At 41.7% G+C, this 12,938-nt stretch overlaps 1 protein-coding gene across 2 annotated transcripts in view; it reads right to left on the reverse strand.

Annotated features, from left to right (window-relative positions):
- The window catches only part of kif26ba (kinesin family member 26Ba), a 127,016-nt gene that overhangs the window by 12,249 nt on the left and 101,829 nt on the right, over positions 1–12,938 (reverse strand). Inside the window, exons 11-21 of one of the 2 annotated variants that reach the window (XM_084006516.1) lie at positions 12,525–12,735; positions 3,820–3,991; positions 2,895–3,233; positions 2,628–2,804; positions 2,049–2,187; positions 1,632–1,881; positions 1,418–1,519; positions 952–1,079; positions 517–696; positions 252–335; positions 22–137 (exon numbers count right to left, since the gene is read on the reverse strand). In XM_084006516.1, coding sequence (XP_083862642.1) covers positions 22–137; positions 252–335; positions 517–696; positions 952–1,079; positions 1,418–1,519; positions 1,632–1,881; positions 2,049–2,187; positions 2,628–2,804; positions 2,895–3,233; positions 3,820–3,991; positions 12,525–12,735 — 1,898 coding nt within the window. Of the gene's footprint in view, positions 1–21; positions 336–516; positions 697–951; positions 1,080–1,417; positions 1,520–1,631; positions 1,882–2,048; positions 2,188–2,627; positions 2,805–2,894; positions 3,234–3,819; positions 3,992–12,524; positions 12,736–12,938 lie in introns of both variants that reach the window. The other variant, XM_084006515.1, reaches the window with a different exon arrangement.

Raw genomic sequence — 12,938 nt, forward strand, 5'->3', positions numbered from 1 at the left:
TGTAAAGTCAGTCACACGAACCTCTGCCATGGCAACAACATCGGTAACCTTTGAAGTCGTTGCAGGACCTGAAGGCATCTGATAATCCTCCACAGCTCCATCCTGAGCAGCGCTGATGATGCAGACAGCTTGAGAGCCTGAAGCAAGGGCAGTGATGGAGTGACTTTCACTTTTGAAGCTGATGATGCTCATTGGGTGACAGGTGAAGCCCTGCGTCTCCATAAGAGCTGTAACATTAAGGTCCTTCTCACCTCCAGAAGCCACAGTGTACACCAGTTCATCCTCCCCAAGCAGGAGAGCTCCAACTGTTCCTACAGATGCTGCCGGTCCTGAGGCTACAGGTGGAGGTCAGTATGAGAACCAACTTACCACATTTGTGGAAATGTTCATTTCCAAACTGTTCCTATTTGTCATCATAATTCTCATTCAATTCTTAGCATATGGCTCATATGTCTTATTGTTGCCTCTCATCCCCCTCTCTGTGTGTAAAAATAGCATTGATTTATTGCGACTCACCATCCCGGTGCGTGTCCAGGGGTATTGGTGGGACGTCATCGTCACAGAGGGTTTCGGCTGACCCGTGGCTGGCGGACAAAGAGTGAGCTGGCTCTCGGACTTGTGGGCTCATGCCCACTAGAGAGGTCCTGGACAGCAGGGAATCTGTGGAGGATCGGCCGCTGTCTGCAGCCAAACTCTCTGTAGAATCAGAAACAAACATTTGGCTAAGATTCATTTTGCTTTCCAAGTGCAGAATACGAAAAAAATCATGCCAATTTTTTTGAATGCCCCAAGATATTTATGTAGACTCTGAAATCGACTTTGGCACAAAACAGCAACAGCATAATGAGCCGGAGCGAGGTGCATGTAAGGACTCCCAATATACATCAGTAACACAAGCAGTACTAAGACAGTACTCTATTCTAAAGCATAAACGTATAGAAAGAAGCATACTGTCTGAGGTCAAGGCCTCTGCGGACTGTCCATCTTGAACCAGATCGTGTGAGGATAGAGGGGGGGTTGCAGGAATCACACCCTTCTGGGTGTACACTTTACACCGCTGGGATGGGGAAGATGGAGGTCTGGGGAGGAAAACGACAATCGATCTTTATGGATCTTTATCTTTGACTTTGCTGTCTTTTTACACATTTAAAATGTTTATAAGCACACATGCAACTAAAGTGTAGGAGTATTATTGCTCCCAATCTATAAATAGGAACCAATCTTTGTTTGTTCCGGTTTTCACCCGAATTATAGCAGCTAAGCCAATGCCACTGTGGTTTTAAATAGTAAAAATTTAAATTATTTTTGTGTTCATATTTTATATGAAAGATTTTTAGGCATCTTCCAAATCATATTTTTCATTCAACTCCACAGTCAGCATTATTGCATACACATACAGTACGTATGAGTACTTTACCTGTAGTCTGAGGTTTTGGTCAGGCTGGCGATGCCTAGACGTGGTGATCCTAATGGCCGTGCCTTCCCCTCAGCGTTACTTCCCCCATTCAGACCCTCACAGCTGCTTAGAGAGACAATAAATGAGTTATCTTGTACATTAAAATTAAAATAAAATTCACACACACACACACACACACACACACACACACACGCATAACTCTAGCCGTCCTCACCCATCATGAAGGGAGCTCTTAGCCCTCTGCAAGGGGTTAGAAGTGATGCTGCTGCTTCCTGTAATGCTCCTAGCACTAGTGACTATGGGGGAACCAGAACTCTGAGCCAGGCTGTGGATCATTGTCTGGGCCAGCTCTGCCTCTTCCACCACCTCCTTGATCTCCTGCAGCTGCTGATCATTGGTCCTTCTCCTAGAAGCTGCTGCTGAGGAGGAGACCTGCTGTGCACCTGCTACAGCACATATGGAGCCTGAGGGATGATGGCGAGAACAATGTTTTCTAAATTCAAACCAAAGGTTGCTGGAACTGTAAAATGGGATTTGGGTTACGCAACTGCAATCGTCACACTAGTTTACAGTTTTGGTCACAGTTGTGTCCCAAAAATCAAAGATGCAAAAATGAAATTAATATATTAACCTGTGTTGGTTTCTGTATCCAACACAGCAGCACAGCCGGGAGCAGAAGCAGTTGAGGTTGGGACAGCTGAAGATGGAAATGGCTCTTGTTTGGCCCCTTGTTTGCTCGCTGGAACCTCTTCAAAGGGGAACTTTGCCACCTGAACATTGAACATGAGAAATTCTCCATTCTTCATATGGAATAGTTTGATTTGATTGTTGGCAAAGGAAACACTCTTGACTTATGTCACTTTTATTACAAAATAAGAGCATACTGTTATTCAGAGAACGTCAGGGGTAGTGGTGCATTATTTCGTCATTATTTCAATTGGAGGCATATGCTTATTGAAAGGGACAGAACAACGGCACCACAATTACAGGCTTTGATGGCAAGCAAAAGGTTATGCAAGTACTCTACATGAAGAAAATAGTAAGCAGATAGAAACAAAAACATTTTTCTACTTGAATAGATAGTAATGTACTTGTCAAACAACCTGTCAAACTTCAATACATCGTCTCTTTTTCTTGTCTTGTATATTTTGTTGTCGTCTTTCTTTTAATAATAGCAACAACAAAAAAGGCACATAGAATCGCTCATCACCTCCTCGCTGCCATCGATGCAGTCCAGTCTCTCCTGCAACTCAGCGAAGGTGTTGCATTTCAGGCACTCAGCTCCTTCTTCTGGGACGGGCGCCAATGGCTGCCCAAGCAGTGACTGAGGGTGCTGAGGCAGAGACTGAGAGGTGCCACTGGGCTGGTCCTCTGGTTGAGACTGCACCTGATGGAGCAGAAAACATGGAGACGTAAGTCATCTGATGTTTCTTTGCATCCAGTATCATCCTGATTACTGCTGACGGTCGAAACTTACCTTGTTCTGGACTGCGGCCGCCTGACTTTGACTTTGTGTTTGATGCTGCTCTAATGGTTTTCCTCGAAGCAAAGCAGGAATTATTGGTACAAATTCTGGTGGTCCCTCATTGTCCGTCAGCTCTCTATCAGACACCGCAGCCCCATTTGGGCCCACATAGATCACCGTGTCACATGACTGCTCACTGCTGGAATATTCGTCGGGGTCACTAGACAGTCGCAGCAACGGGAGGCCAGAGTCTGAGTCACCTCGGGGATTGAAAGGTCTCAGGTGTGTCGGGCGTCGCATGCGACCCTCTTCACAGGAGCTCTCTCCTCCGGAGGAGCTGGACGTGTATTGCTGAGGAGAGACCGAGGCAGGCAAGGAGGAGGCAGAGTAGGTGGTGAGAGAGAAATATTCCCTTTTTAGATTTGCAGATAAAGTTTTTTTTAATTTACAGTTCACATCGGAGGGAGATGGGAAAGATGGGGAGGAGAGCGAAGACATGCTCACAGATAGAAGTCATGCACCTTTACCAAGTAACACATTTAAGATAAGTTTATTCTAATTTCTCTCACAGAGGTATGTACTGACTTCAGTTTTTAGAGTTCTGAAGCCCTCACCCATTTTTCTTCAGATGAACAATTTTGAAATAGTGAGCATTAGAGGTGAAAGATGAGAGAGGGGTGACAACAGGGAAGGTTAGTGATAAATTCCACATCAACTCTGGAAATACAATATGTGCAATATCAAGTGAAATGTCAAGATATTGAGCAGGATGTATGTTTCATTACAAGGTTGACATTGATTTCTGTGTGCATCTGTTTTGCCATTGACTGATCTTGATCTGAATGCACCCTACGTTTGCGGTAGTTTCTTGAAGTTTTTGCTTAAAAGATATTATTTTGCAATCTTACCAAAGCCTTATGGTGTGATAAAAACTCACCACAGTCACTTTAGTTTTCTTCTTTTTCATGCGGAGGACACGGGAGGCAATCTGGATGGTGGAAAGGGTTTCTGAGAAATCTCTGGGTGAGGCAGAGATGTGAGCAATCATGGTGGTCCGGCAGTTCATGTTGCCTAGCGACTCCCTTAGCAACATGGTCAGCTTGCTGTCCCTAGTAACACACATACGCAGAGATGTGAGCACTAAAGAAATATTGGTCGAATTCCCAAAAGACACCCACACATGTGACAATGGATATTAATAGCTTGTCATGGTTACAGTCTATGTAATAAACACACAACGCTAGGATAATATGGAGGTAGATTTGTGTCTTTATTATTCAATCAAGAAAAGGTTGCTTCAATCAAAATATATATTTTCAATAAAAAAAACCTTTTCAATCAAAGAAAAAAAGTGTTTGAATGCAAAAATATGGTTGAGACTCAAAAAAATGCATTTGAACACTGTTTTTCTTTGATTGAAAATGTTTTCTTTGATAGAAGTGAAGTTTTTTTTTGTTTGAAGCAACTTTTTTGATTGAAGTAATGTTGTTTTGTGTTTGGGCCATATTATGGGTAGGACATTTGTGTCTTTATAATTCAATCAAAAAAGAAGTTGCTTCAAAAAAAAAAAAAATATTTTCAATAAAAAAGTCACTACAATAAAAAAAAAAACTTTGTCAATCATAGAAAAAAAGTGTTTGAATGCAAAAAAAGATTTGAGACTCAAAAAATTGCATTTGAACACTTTTTTTTTTATTGAAAATGTTTTCTTTGATTGAAGTAATCTTTTTTGTGTATGGGCCATATTATGGTAGGACATTTGTGTCTTAATTATTCAATCCCAAAAAGTTGCTTCAATCAAAAAAAAGATTTTCAATCAAAAGAAAAACTCAAATGCAAAAAATCATTTGAAGTGTTGTTTTTATTGAAAATATTTTTTTCGATTTGAAGTTTTTTGAATGAAGTGAAGAAAGTTTTGAAGTCGTTTTTGTTTTGAATGAAGTGAAAAAAGTTTTTAAGTCGTTTTTTTTTTTTATTTAATTATTTTGACACAAACATCCCGCAGTGGGCGGGTGCTTCCCCATTGGTCAGACATGTTTGAGTGACAAGTGTCTACACCAATGACATCTCTCTGACAAGTCACGGTCGCCAGCAAGCCAGGGGCTGTTCGAAATGCCATACTAACGTACTGCCTACTACATACTCAACGTGTATGTACTGCATACTGCCTACTAAATATACGTTTGAGTATGCTGTTACCCTCAGACTGTTCACATGGAAGTATACACATCTCATACTACATTTTTTTTTTTACTTTATTGACATCTCGTCCTCATCTTCTCACGTAACTGAATCGATAACGTTTGCGGTTCTAGATCCTGTTTAATGGAAAATAATTATCAAAATATAAAGCAGGATTATTATTACACTTAATTAAATATTTATAAATATTTTGTCAAATTACAATTGTCAAATGTTTTCTACAGTTATTATATATGCGCGCTCCCACGCTTTCCCTCTTTCTTCCTCTTACCCGAGTAGCTGCTTTCACTCGCCATCGGTCGCAACTATTAAGCAGCTTTTATCGATCATTAATCGTTCATAGATCGTATTATACCTCTGACCACGGAACACCAGCACCTTCACCACGGAGACGACGGAGGCAATCGGCCCGTCGGAGGAGCTACATTATTCACATGTACCGGATTTCCCTCTTAAGTAAGTAATATGACTTATCTGGTTTAAATAGCCCTAAGTTCCTTTATTATTTGATTATCAATAGATGTGCATATGCATGCATAAACAAAACCAACAGACATGTAGGCTAATATAAGTCGTTTAATAATATCATGTATGAGTTTGGTATGGTAAAACTAATCAAGTACTGGGATATTAGTCCATCCATCCATTGTCTTCCACTTATCCGGGGGGGGGGGTACTGCAGGTCAATCCTCATGCCGTACTGCAGGTCAATCCTCATGTTCCCCCGCTGGGCCTCTACTTTGGGTAACGGGATTTAAGGAAGGACCTTTCAAGGCGTTCCGTGGAGAACCTCGTCCACTGCTTACTAACAGAACATAGTTGGGTTCCATGTCCATAGTTCCACGGTGGTGATGGGGATGACAGCGACCAAGCCAACGAGCCACTCCAGCAGTCCTGGGACATCCTCAGGCTCCAGCAGTCCTGGGACATCCTCAGAGGCTCCAGCAGTCCTGGGATATCTTCAGAGGCTTGTAGCTGCAGTGTCTACTCCAAATGTCCATATCCCTGTGTTGCAGGAACATGATTATTGTTGAGGTTTTATTTTTGTTTATCAATAGTGCAGTTTATAAGTAAAACCACACGGTATAAGTTCTTACAGTCAAATGTTTCCTGTTAAATGTTTTAGGAATATATCTGATGATCTGAACAAATCTAAATAATAAATATCTGAATATATATATTATTGTTGACTCATGTTTTAGGCCTGCAGGTCTATTTCCCTCCTGCTCTGGAGGAGAGACCCTGCTGCAGTGGGTGGCATCATGGCTGAGGAGATGGGGTGTAGTGGGGTAATAGCAGGTCTTTGCTCCATCACCTCATCCATGACAACAAACACTTCCAGTGTGCAGCAGTGACCCCTCCTCCCTCAGTCCTTCAGTTCATACAAACAACACTTCTCATAATCATTGTTTAGATCAACTATTCACCACTAGTCTTATATTATAATATGTTATGTAATACTGTTCCACATGGGACCAACTTAATGGACTCTGATGTTTTAACACATTGTAGATATTACCCAGCACTGACTTTACCTGGTTATTTATAAGAAAGACAACTTCATCTTGTTTATTTCATGCTTCACATCAAGATTGTAGATCTCAATACTTTAAACTGCTTACAACTCACCTTGTATTTCTGCTTCATATTCTCCCACTTCTTAGCTCAACCGGCTCCACCTTCCCTCCATCCCATGTTCTTTAAGAAACATCCTATATGAAGAACAGCACATAGAAAAGTGTTACAGTTCACTGATGATTTCTTGCTGTTCAACAGAACGTTTCAGGTAGACATCTCAGGAGAGCAGTACATCTTCCATCTATATACGCTGGTGTTCAAACTTCATGTCATCATATCATTGAGTAGCTAAATATGCAACAGCAGAACTTAAACGGAGCCCTGCATATGAGAATTATAACATTTAACACCACATTTTCTTACATGAAGCCTCTCATAGCAGCATTCCTCCTGCCGGTGAACTTCTCATCGTTCCCTCCACCGAATGAGGCGCTCGGTGTCTGCATCCGTCCCTTTAACGAACAACAGTGCACCGCATTATTTACCACCGTTACGCCCACCTGTGCGTTCCTCACTGTACGCTGTAGTTCTCTGTGTGTGTGCGCGCACATAGCAGTAAAGTCGCATATAGTTGTGCGTTAGGCTACTGATAAATAATGCCTGACAGAGCTAGTTAGCGCACCGAGCAACAGAAAATTAAAAAAATTCTCAAAATTCTCAAAATTAAAAAGCATCTGCCTCCGTGTCTGTGAGCGATTGACTGCCTGTATGTGTGATGGTGGGGAGACCACTACCCGTGACGAGAGAGAGAGCGGGATAGTCAAATAGCTGTAATCCTGTGGGCTGTGTGAGAAGATAGACTCAGGCTCTGCATGACCTGTTGCTGCTAAACAGGTAGCGCTGCGGGCAACAGTTGGCATGTGGACTGTTGTTTGACCACTAATGACGTTACTTATTATAACATAGCACTAGCACATAGCAAGCCTCTGTACTTAAGTGAAATAAACAATTCATTCAGTGTGCAGGGCCATCGGCTAACGTTATCGGCTAGCCGTTAGCCGTTAGCTGCTAGCGCACCCTGCTAGCCTGCCTGACAATATGACGGCGTTAGATATCCAGCACCATCACACAAATTAGTCAACGTGAACTAAGTTAGTGTGACAGGTCGTTTCCTTTCCTGCCACTATATGGCACTGTGCCAACTAGTTGGGCACCCTGAATGAGGGGCGGTACGACACACCCCTACATATAGAGGTGCAGACACACCTGTCTCTCGTTTCCTTCTGTGGCTGCAGCCTGTCCTTCGCTGTGGTTCGGCGTGGCTGTTGCGGGCTTACATTCCTCCTCATCTAGCCAAGCGGCCGCTGGGGCTGTGGGAGACGAGGCGCTCCGCCGGAGGCCCTCCCGGGATGCGCTCACCTGTTCCTCTCACTGAGTGATTGACCCGCAGCACGAGCCGTTGTCCCTCCGTCGCTCTGGGCGTCACTGTAGCGTCGCGTCGTGAGGCCGTGGTGAATGGTTGGTCTGTGTCCAGCCACCCCTCCTGAAGATCCACGCTGCTGTTTTGGCTCTATTACATTGACGGACGTTCCTTTTTTTTCACTGCTGATTTTCCGTTTGTTAATCAGCTGTGTGGCTGTCCCATGAATGTGTCCTAACGAGCTGGTCAGTTGAGCGCTTTTGGCGTGGTCACTACAAAGCTGCCCACATTTAAAGGGGCACTCCACTGTGTTCATTGATTTGTGCTTTAGTAATTAGTTTCCATTTTTGTGAGTTCATGTTGGTGTATTTCTGTGTTTTTGTTTTCATTGTTTTGTCGCACCAGCCTTGTGTTGCACCCGGTTGCATGTTTTAACTTGTTTTGTGTGTTTTGGTTAGGTGCTGTGGTCCAAGGCGGCAGTTCCGTCCCTGGTGGTGGTCCCCCTTCACGAGTGTCCAGTGTGTGTGTGTGAGTGTTGTTGCACAGGTGTTTAATTTACAGACCTCCATATTTTTGGTTTGGTCCTGCCGCCAGTAGACTACCGTCCTGCTTTTTGATCTGTTATTGTAGGGTGTAATGTTATGCAACTGGTGTGTGCGTGCGTGTGTGTAGTGTGCGTGTGTGTGTGTGTGTGCGTGTGTGTGTGCGTGTGTGTGTGTGTGTGTGTGGGTGAGTGAGTGAAGTTTTGATTATTTTGCTGATTGACATATGTTAAATAAAGTGTTTTTTAATTTGAAAACCGTCTCTTGCCCCTGTGGTATATCGAACCCGTGTGACCTCCTTCATAAAAGGTTACCTTAGAATTTCCTGGGGGTGAAATTACCCCAGGTGGCGTTGTTGCAACTTTAACTCCTTAACCATCATGCCACATTAGCAAGCTTTATGTTTAATCGAAATGTCAAACAGAGTAGGCTAATGACACCAATCATTTTAATACTCTTTTATCTACTTACCAACAACTCCACCACTGCTCCCTGGCTTGCTGGCGACCGTGACTTGTCAGAAAGACGTCGTTGGTGTAGACACTTGTCACTCAAACATGTCTGACCAATGGGGAAGCACCCGCCCACTGCGGGATGTTTTTTGTCAAAATAATTCAATCAAAAAAAAAAACGACTTCAAAACTTTCTTCACTTCATTAAAAAAAAATTCAAATCGAAAAAAATAATTCTTTGCATTTGAGTTTTTCCTTTGATTGAAAATCTTTTTTTTGATTGAAGCAACTTTTTGGGGATTGAATAATTAAGACACAAATGTCCTACCATAATATGGTAGGACACAAATGTCCTACCATAATATGGCCCAAACACAAAAAAGATTACTTCAATCAAAGAAAACATTTTCAATAAAAAAAAGTGTTCAAATGCAATTTTTTGAGTCTCAAATCTTTTTTTGCATTCAAAAACTTTTTTTCTATGATTGAAAAATGTTTTTTTTTTATTGAAGTGACTTTTTTATTGAAAATATATATTTTTTGTTTGAAGCAACTTCTTTTTTGATTGAATTATAAAGACACAAATGTCCTACCCATAATATGGCCCAAACACAAAACAACATTACTTCAATCAAAAAAGTTGCTTCAAACAAAAAAACCTTCGCTTCTATCAAAGAAAACATTTTCAATAAAAGAAAAACAGTGTTCAAATGCATTTCTTTGAGTCTCAACCATATTTTTGCATTCAAACACTTTTTTTCTTTGATTGAAAAGGGTTTTTTTGATTGAAAATATATATTTTGATTGAAGCAACCTTTTTTTGATTGAATAATAAAGACACAAATCTACCTCCATAGGATAACATATTCATATAAATGAAGCTAAAAAAATTTAAAGATAAAGTGAATGGTCATTATTAATTTTGTTTATCGATCAATGCTGTTTAAAGGTGTTTAAAACACATTTTATTAGAAGCACTCTGGATATTATGTAGTCTAATATTGGGAGATGATCTATCTCCCAGAGTGATTATGCTAGCAGATGGGAGAGTAAAATAAGGCTGTTTGTTTAAGAAAATACTTTCTGCTGGGTTGGCTACTGCAATCATTCATAGACTTTTGTGTGTGTGTGTGTGTGTGTGTGTGTGTGTGTGTGTGTTTGTGTGTGTGTGTGTGCCTGCAGGCTGACGGTGAGTAAAGCTCCTCTGTGGCCCCATACCTCATGCTGCTGTCCCCCTTTCCTAAAAACACAGCCTCCAGCCATGTCTCACGCGTATGTGTACATCCACATGCACAAAGACACACGCACACCAGTATTTATACACTCCTATCTTGCCCTCCTCTTTTTTATTGATGCTCTTCTCATCTCTTCTCATCTCCTCTCTTTTCCTCTGTCTTGTTTCACTGCCTCAGGCTTCAGCAAACCCTCTTCTCTCTCCTGCCTAGATTTATCTCTATCTCCATATTTCTTTCTTAATATAGGTAAGTTCATGACTCATGAAGTATTAATTTGCATGTTAACTGGGAACATTAGATTAGATCTTGATTCTCTGCCTGTACTAAATATATTAATTGTTTTTTTTTTACCAGGGAAGACTACTGTATGTAACATGATGCATTATTACAAGATGTTAATATTAAGGAGCACACCTGATGAAAGCCACATTTGGAAAATCACATATTTGTACTACCAGTATGTATAATGGCGCTAATAAATTAAGACAGACCTTCCTGAATTTTGCTGTTCTAGCTTATACTGCTAATACTAACTAGCATAATGGTCAACAATCAACTGTGTCCCTGCAGTGCCTTCAGCGCCTCCAGCCACTATAGCACTAGAGTAGGTGTGTCACTGGAAAGATTTAGCGATATTACTGAAGAGGGACTTTGCCAGGAGAGATATACAGCAAACCAGAAGGAAGTAGTCTGATTTTGGACAAGGAGCTTTTGAGGGTCCCTGATGAGAATGGTTGTTGTTTAACGGATGTGAGAAGAGCTTTTAAATCTACACGAGGATGAGCATGAAACATTGTCTGACTGGCATCACGCCTAGATGCTTGGATTCATGTCTGAGCAAGAGCCAAATTGTTGCAGTAACAGACAGCTGTCTGCCCTTTTTAATTGAACCAGGAAGCTATATACGCATGACAGTGACTACTGATTGACTTGCATGGAATCACTATGGTTACCTAGCAACAGTACTGGAACAGGACCACGCTTATAAGAAACAGGATTGGACCCTATCCCAAAAGTAACAAGACATTGGGAGACAGGCCAAGCCTTTAACTGTGAAGAAATGAATGGAGAAGAATTCTTCCACTTAAACTGGATTCAAGCATATTTTGGGTTTTGTCATTTCTTCCAAAAGGACAAAAGACTGTCAGACGGTTAGTCAGTTGGCTCATCTCTTTGGTCCAGACTGAAATATCTCAACAAGGAGCGTAAGGATTGCCATAAAATTATGTGAAGACATTAATACTAACATGCTAAACCAAGATAGTTAATGATCTATATTATCTGCTGTTACCTGCTCAATAGTGTCATTGTCGTTTGATTTTAGCATTAAGCTCAAAACACCACTGTGCTTACTTTACGTACAGCCTCACATAGCTGCCTGTTTTCTTCATGTTGGAGGTCTAGATGAAGGTCTAGATGAAGATCTCTCTCTTATATTCCAAGGAGGAAGATAACCGAGTTAATGGCTAGCTACCTGCTGCTCAAATTGTACAATTATTTTTAATTAATTCGCTATACTATTAACACAAGCCACCCATCTCCACTGACATCCACATTAGCTTGTAGCTCCGTAGCCTTTGCTCGGCCGTGTGGATAATCCTTGGTACTAGAGAGGTGGCAGTAACACAGTACGGATCGCTAAACCAGTCCAAATCCCCTGACAATCCGACAACAGTCTGAGTCACAGGTAGCAGGTTGTTATGCAATATAAATGCAAAGCTGGTGATTTAATTACCCCAGCAAAGAGCACACAGCTCCAAACCCCTTATGGTTAGTGGAAGATTAAGAAGGCAGGAATGAAGGAAAGGCAACATGAGGACATTTACGGTTTGGTTCATATACTGTGACCTGCTTGGGCACACTAAACAATACTACTACAACAATTATGACTTCTTCTTTTTTTTACCCTGTTACATGTATTTTCAGTTTATTGCTATTTACTTCTGGCTACAGCCTTTGTCTATGTTATCTCTCCATCGCTCCTCTCTCTCCTTTGGTCTCATTTGCCGTCGGTTAACCAGATAAATGAATATGATGAATATGTAACAGCAGCTGTTGTTGTTTATAGCATTAAGGCCCCAAAACCTGAAGCAACTTAGCAGACCTCTTGTCTGCTCTCCTTTCTTCCTTTCCTCTGATGCTTCCCTCCTCATGTCACCTTTAACCCCTCTCAACACTTCTTTCTCTAAATTGTAAACTGGGCCTCTTTTTTTTCTACCTCACTTCCTTTCTCCTCTCCTCACACATATAAATACTTTCACACTCCACCTTACTTGTATGGAATGTGCTTGCTCCCGTTGACCAGGGCCAGGATCACGTTGCCGAGGGCTGACAGAGAAAGGCACAGGGGGGCCGAGCTGGGCAAAGTGTTCTCTCTGCTCTTCCCACCTGCTCCTCCTCCTCCTCCTCCTCCGCCACCTCCAAGTACTTTGACATCACAGCTGCCCAGGTCTAGCAAATGGAGGCGACTGCGACCTCCTGACACTGGTAAATTAAGAAAATTAGTCAAAAAGTTAATGGAATTAGGCCAAGCAAACTTTAAAAAAAAACAAAAAAACATTTCAGTCTTGGCTTTATGTCGTTATCATTCTGCAGTTAGATAGTATACAACTATTGAATGTACCCTTCAATATATCATAAGAATGTGTACCAACATGACCAATGGTTGTAGCTTGAGGTTGGGCAGA

This window comes from Eutrigla gurnardus (genome assembly GCF_963514095.1).
Source record: "Eutrigla gurnardus genome assembly, chromosome: 1".
In the NCBI taxonomy this organism is placed as follows: domain Eukaryota; kingdom Metazoa; phylum Chordata; class Actinopteri; order Perciformes; family Triglidae; genus Eutrigla; species Eutrigla gurnardus.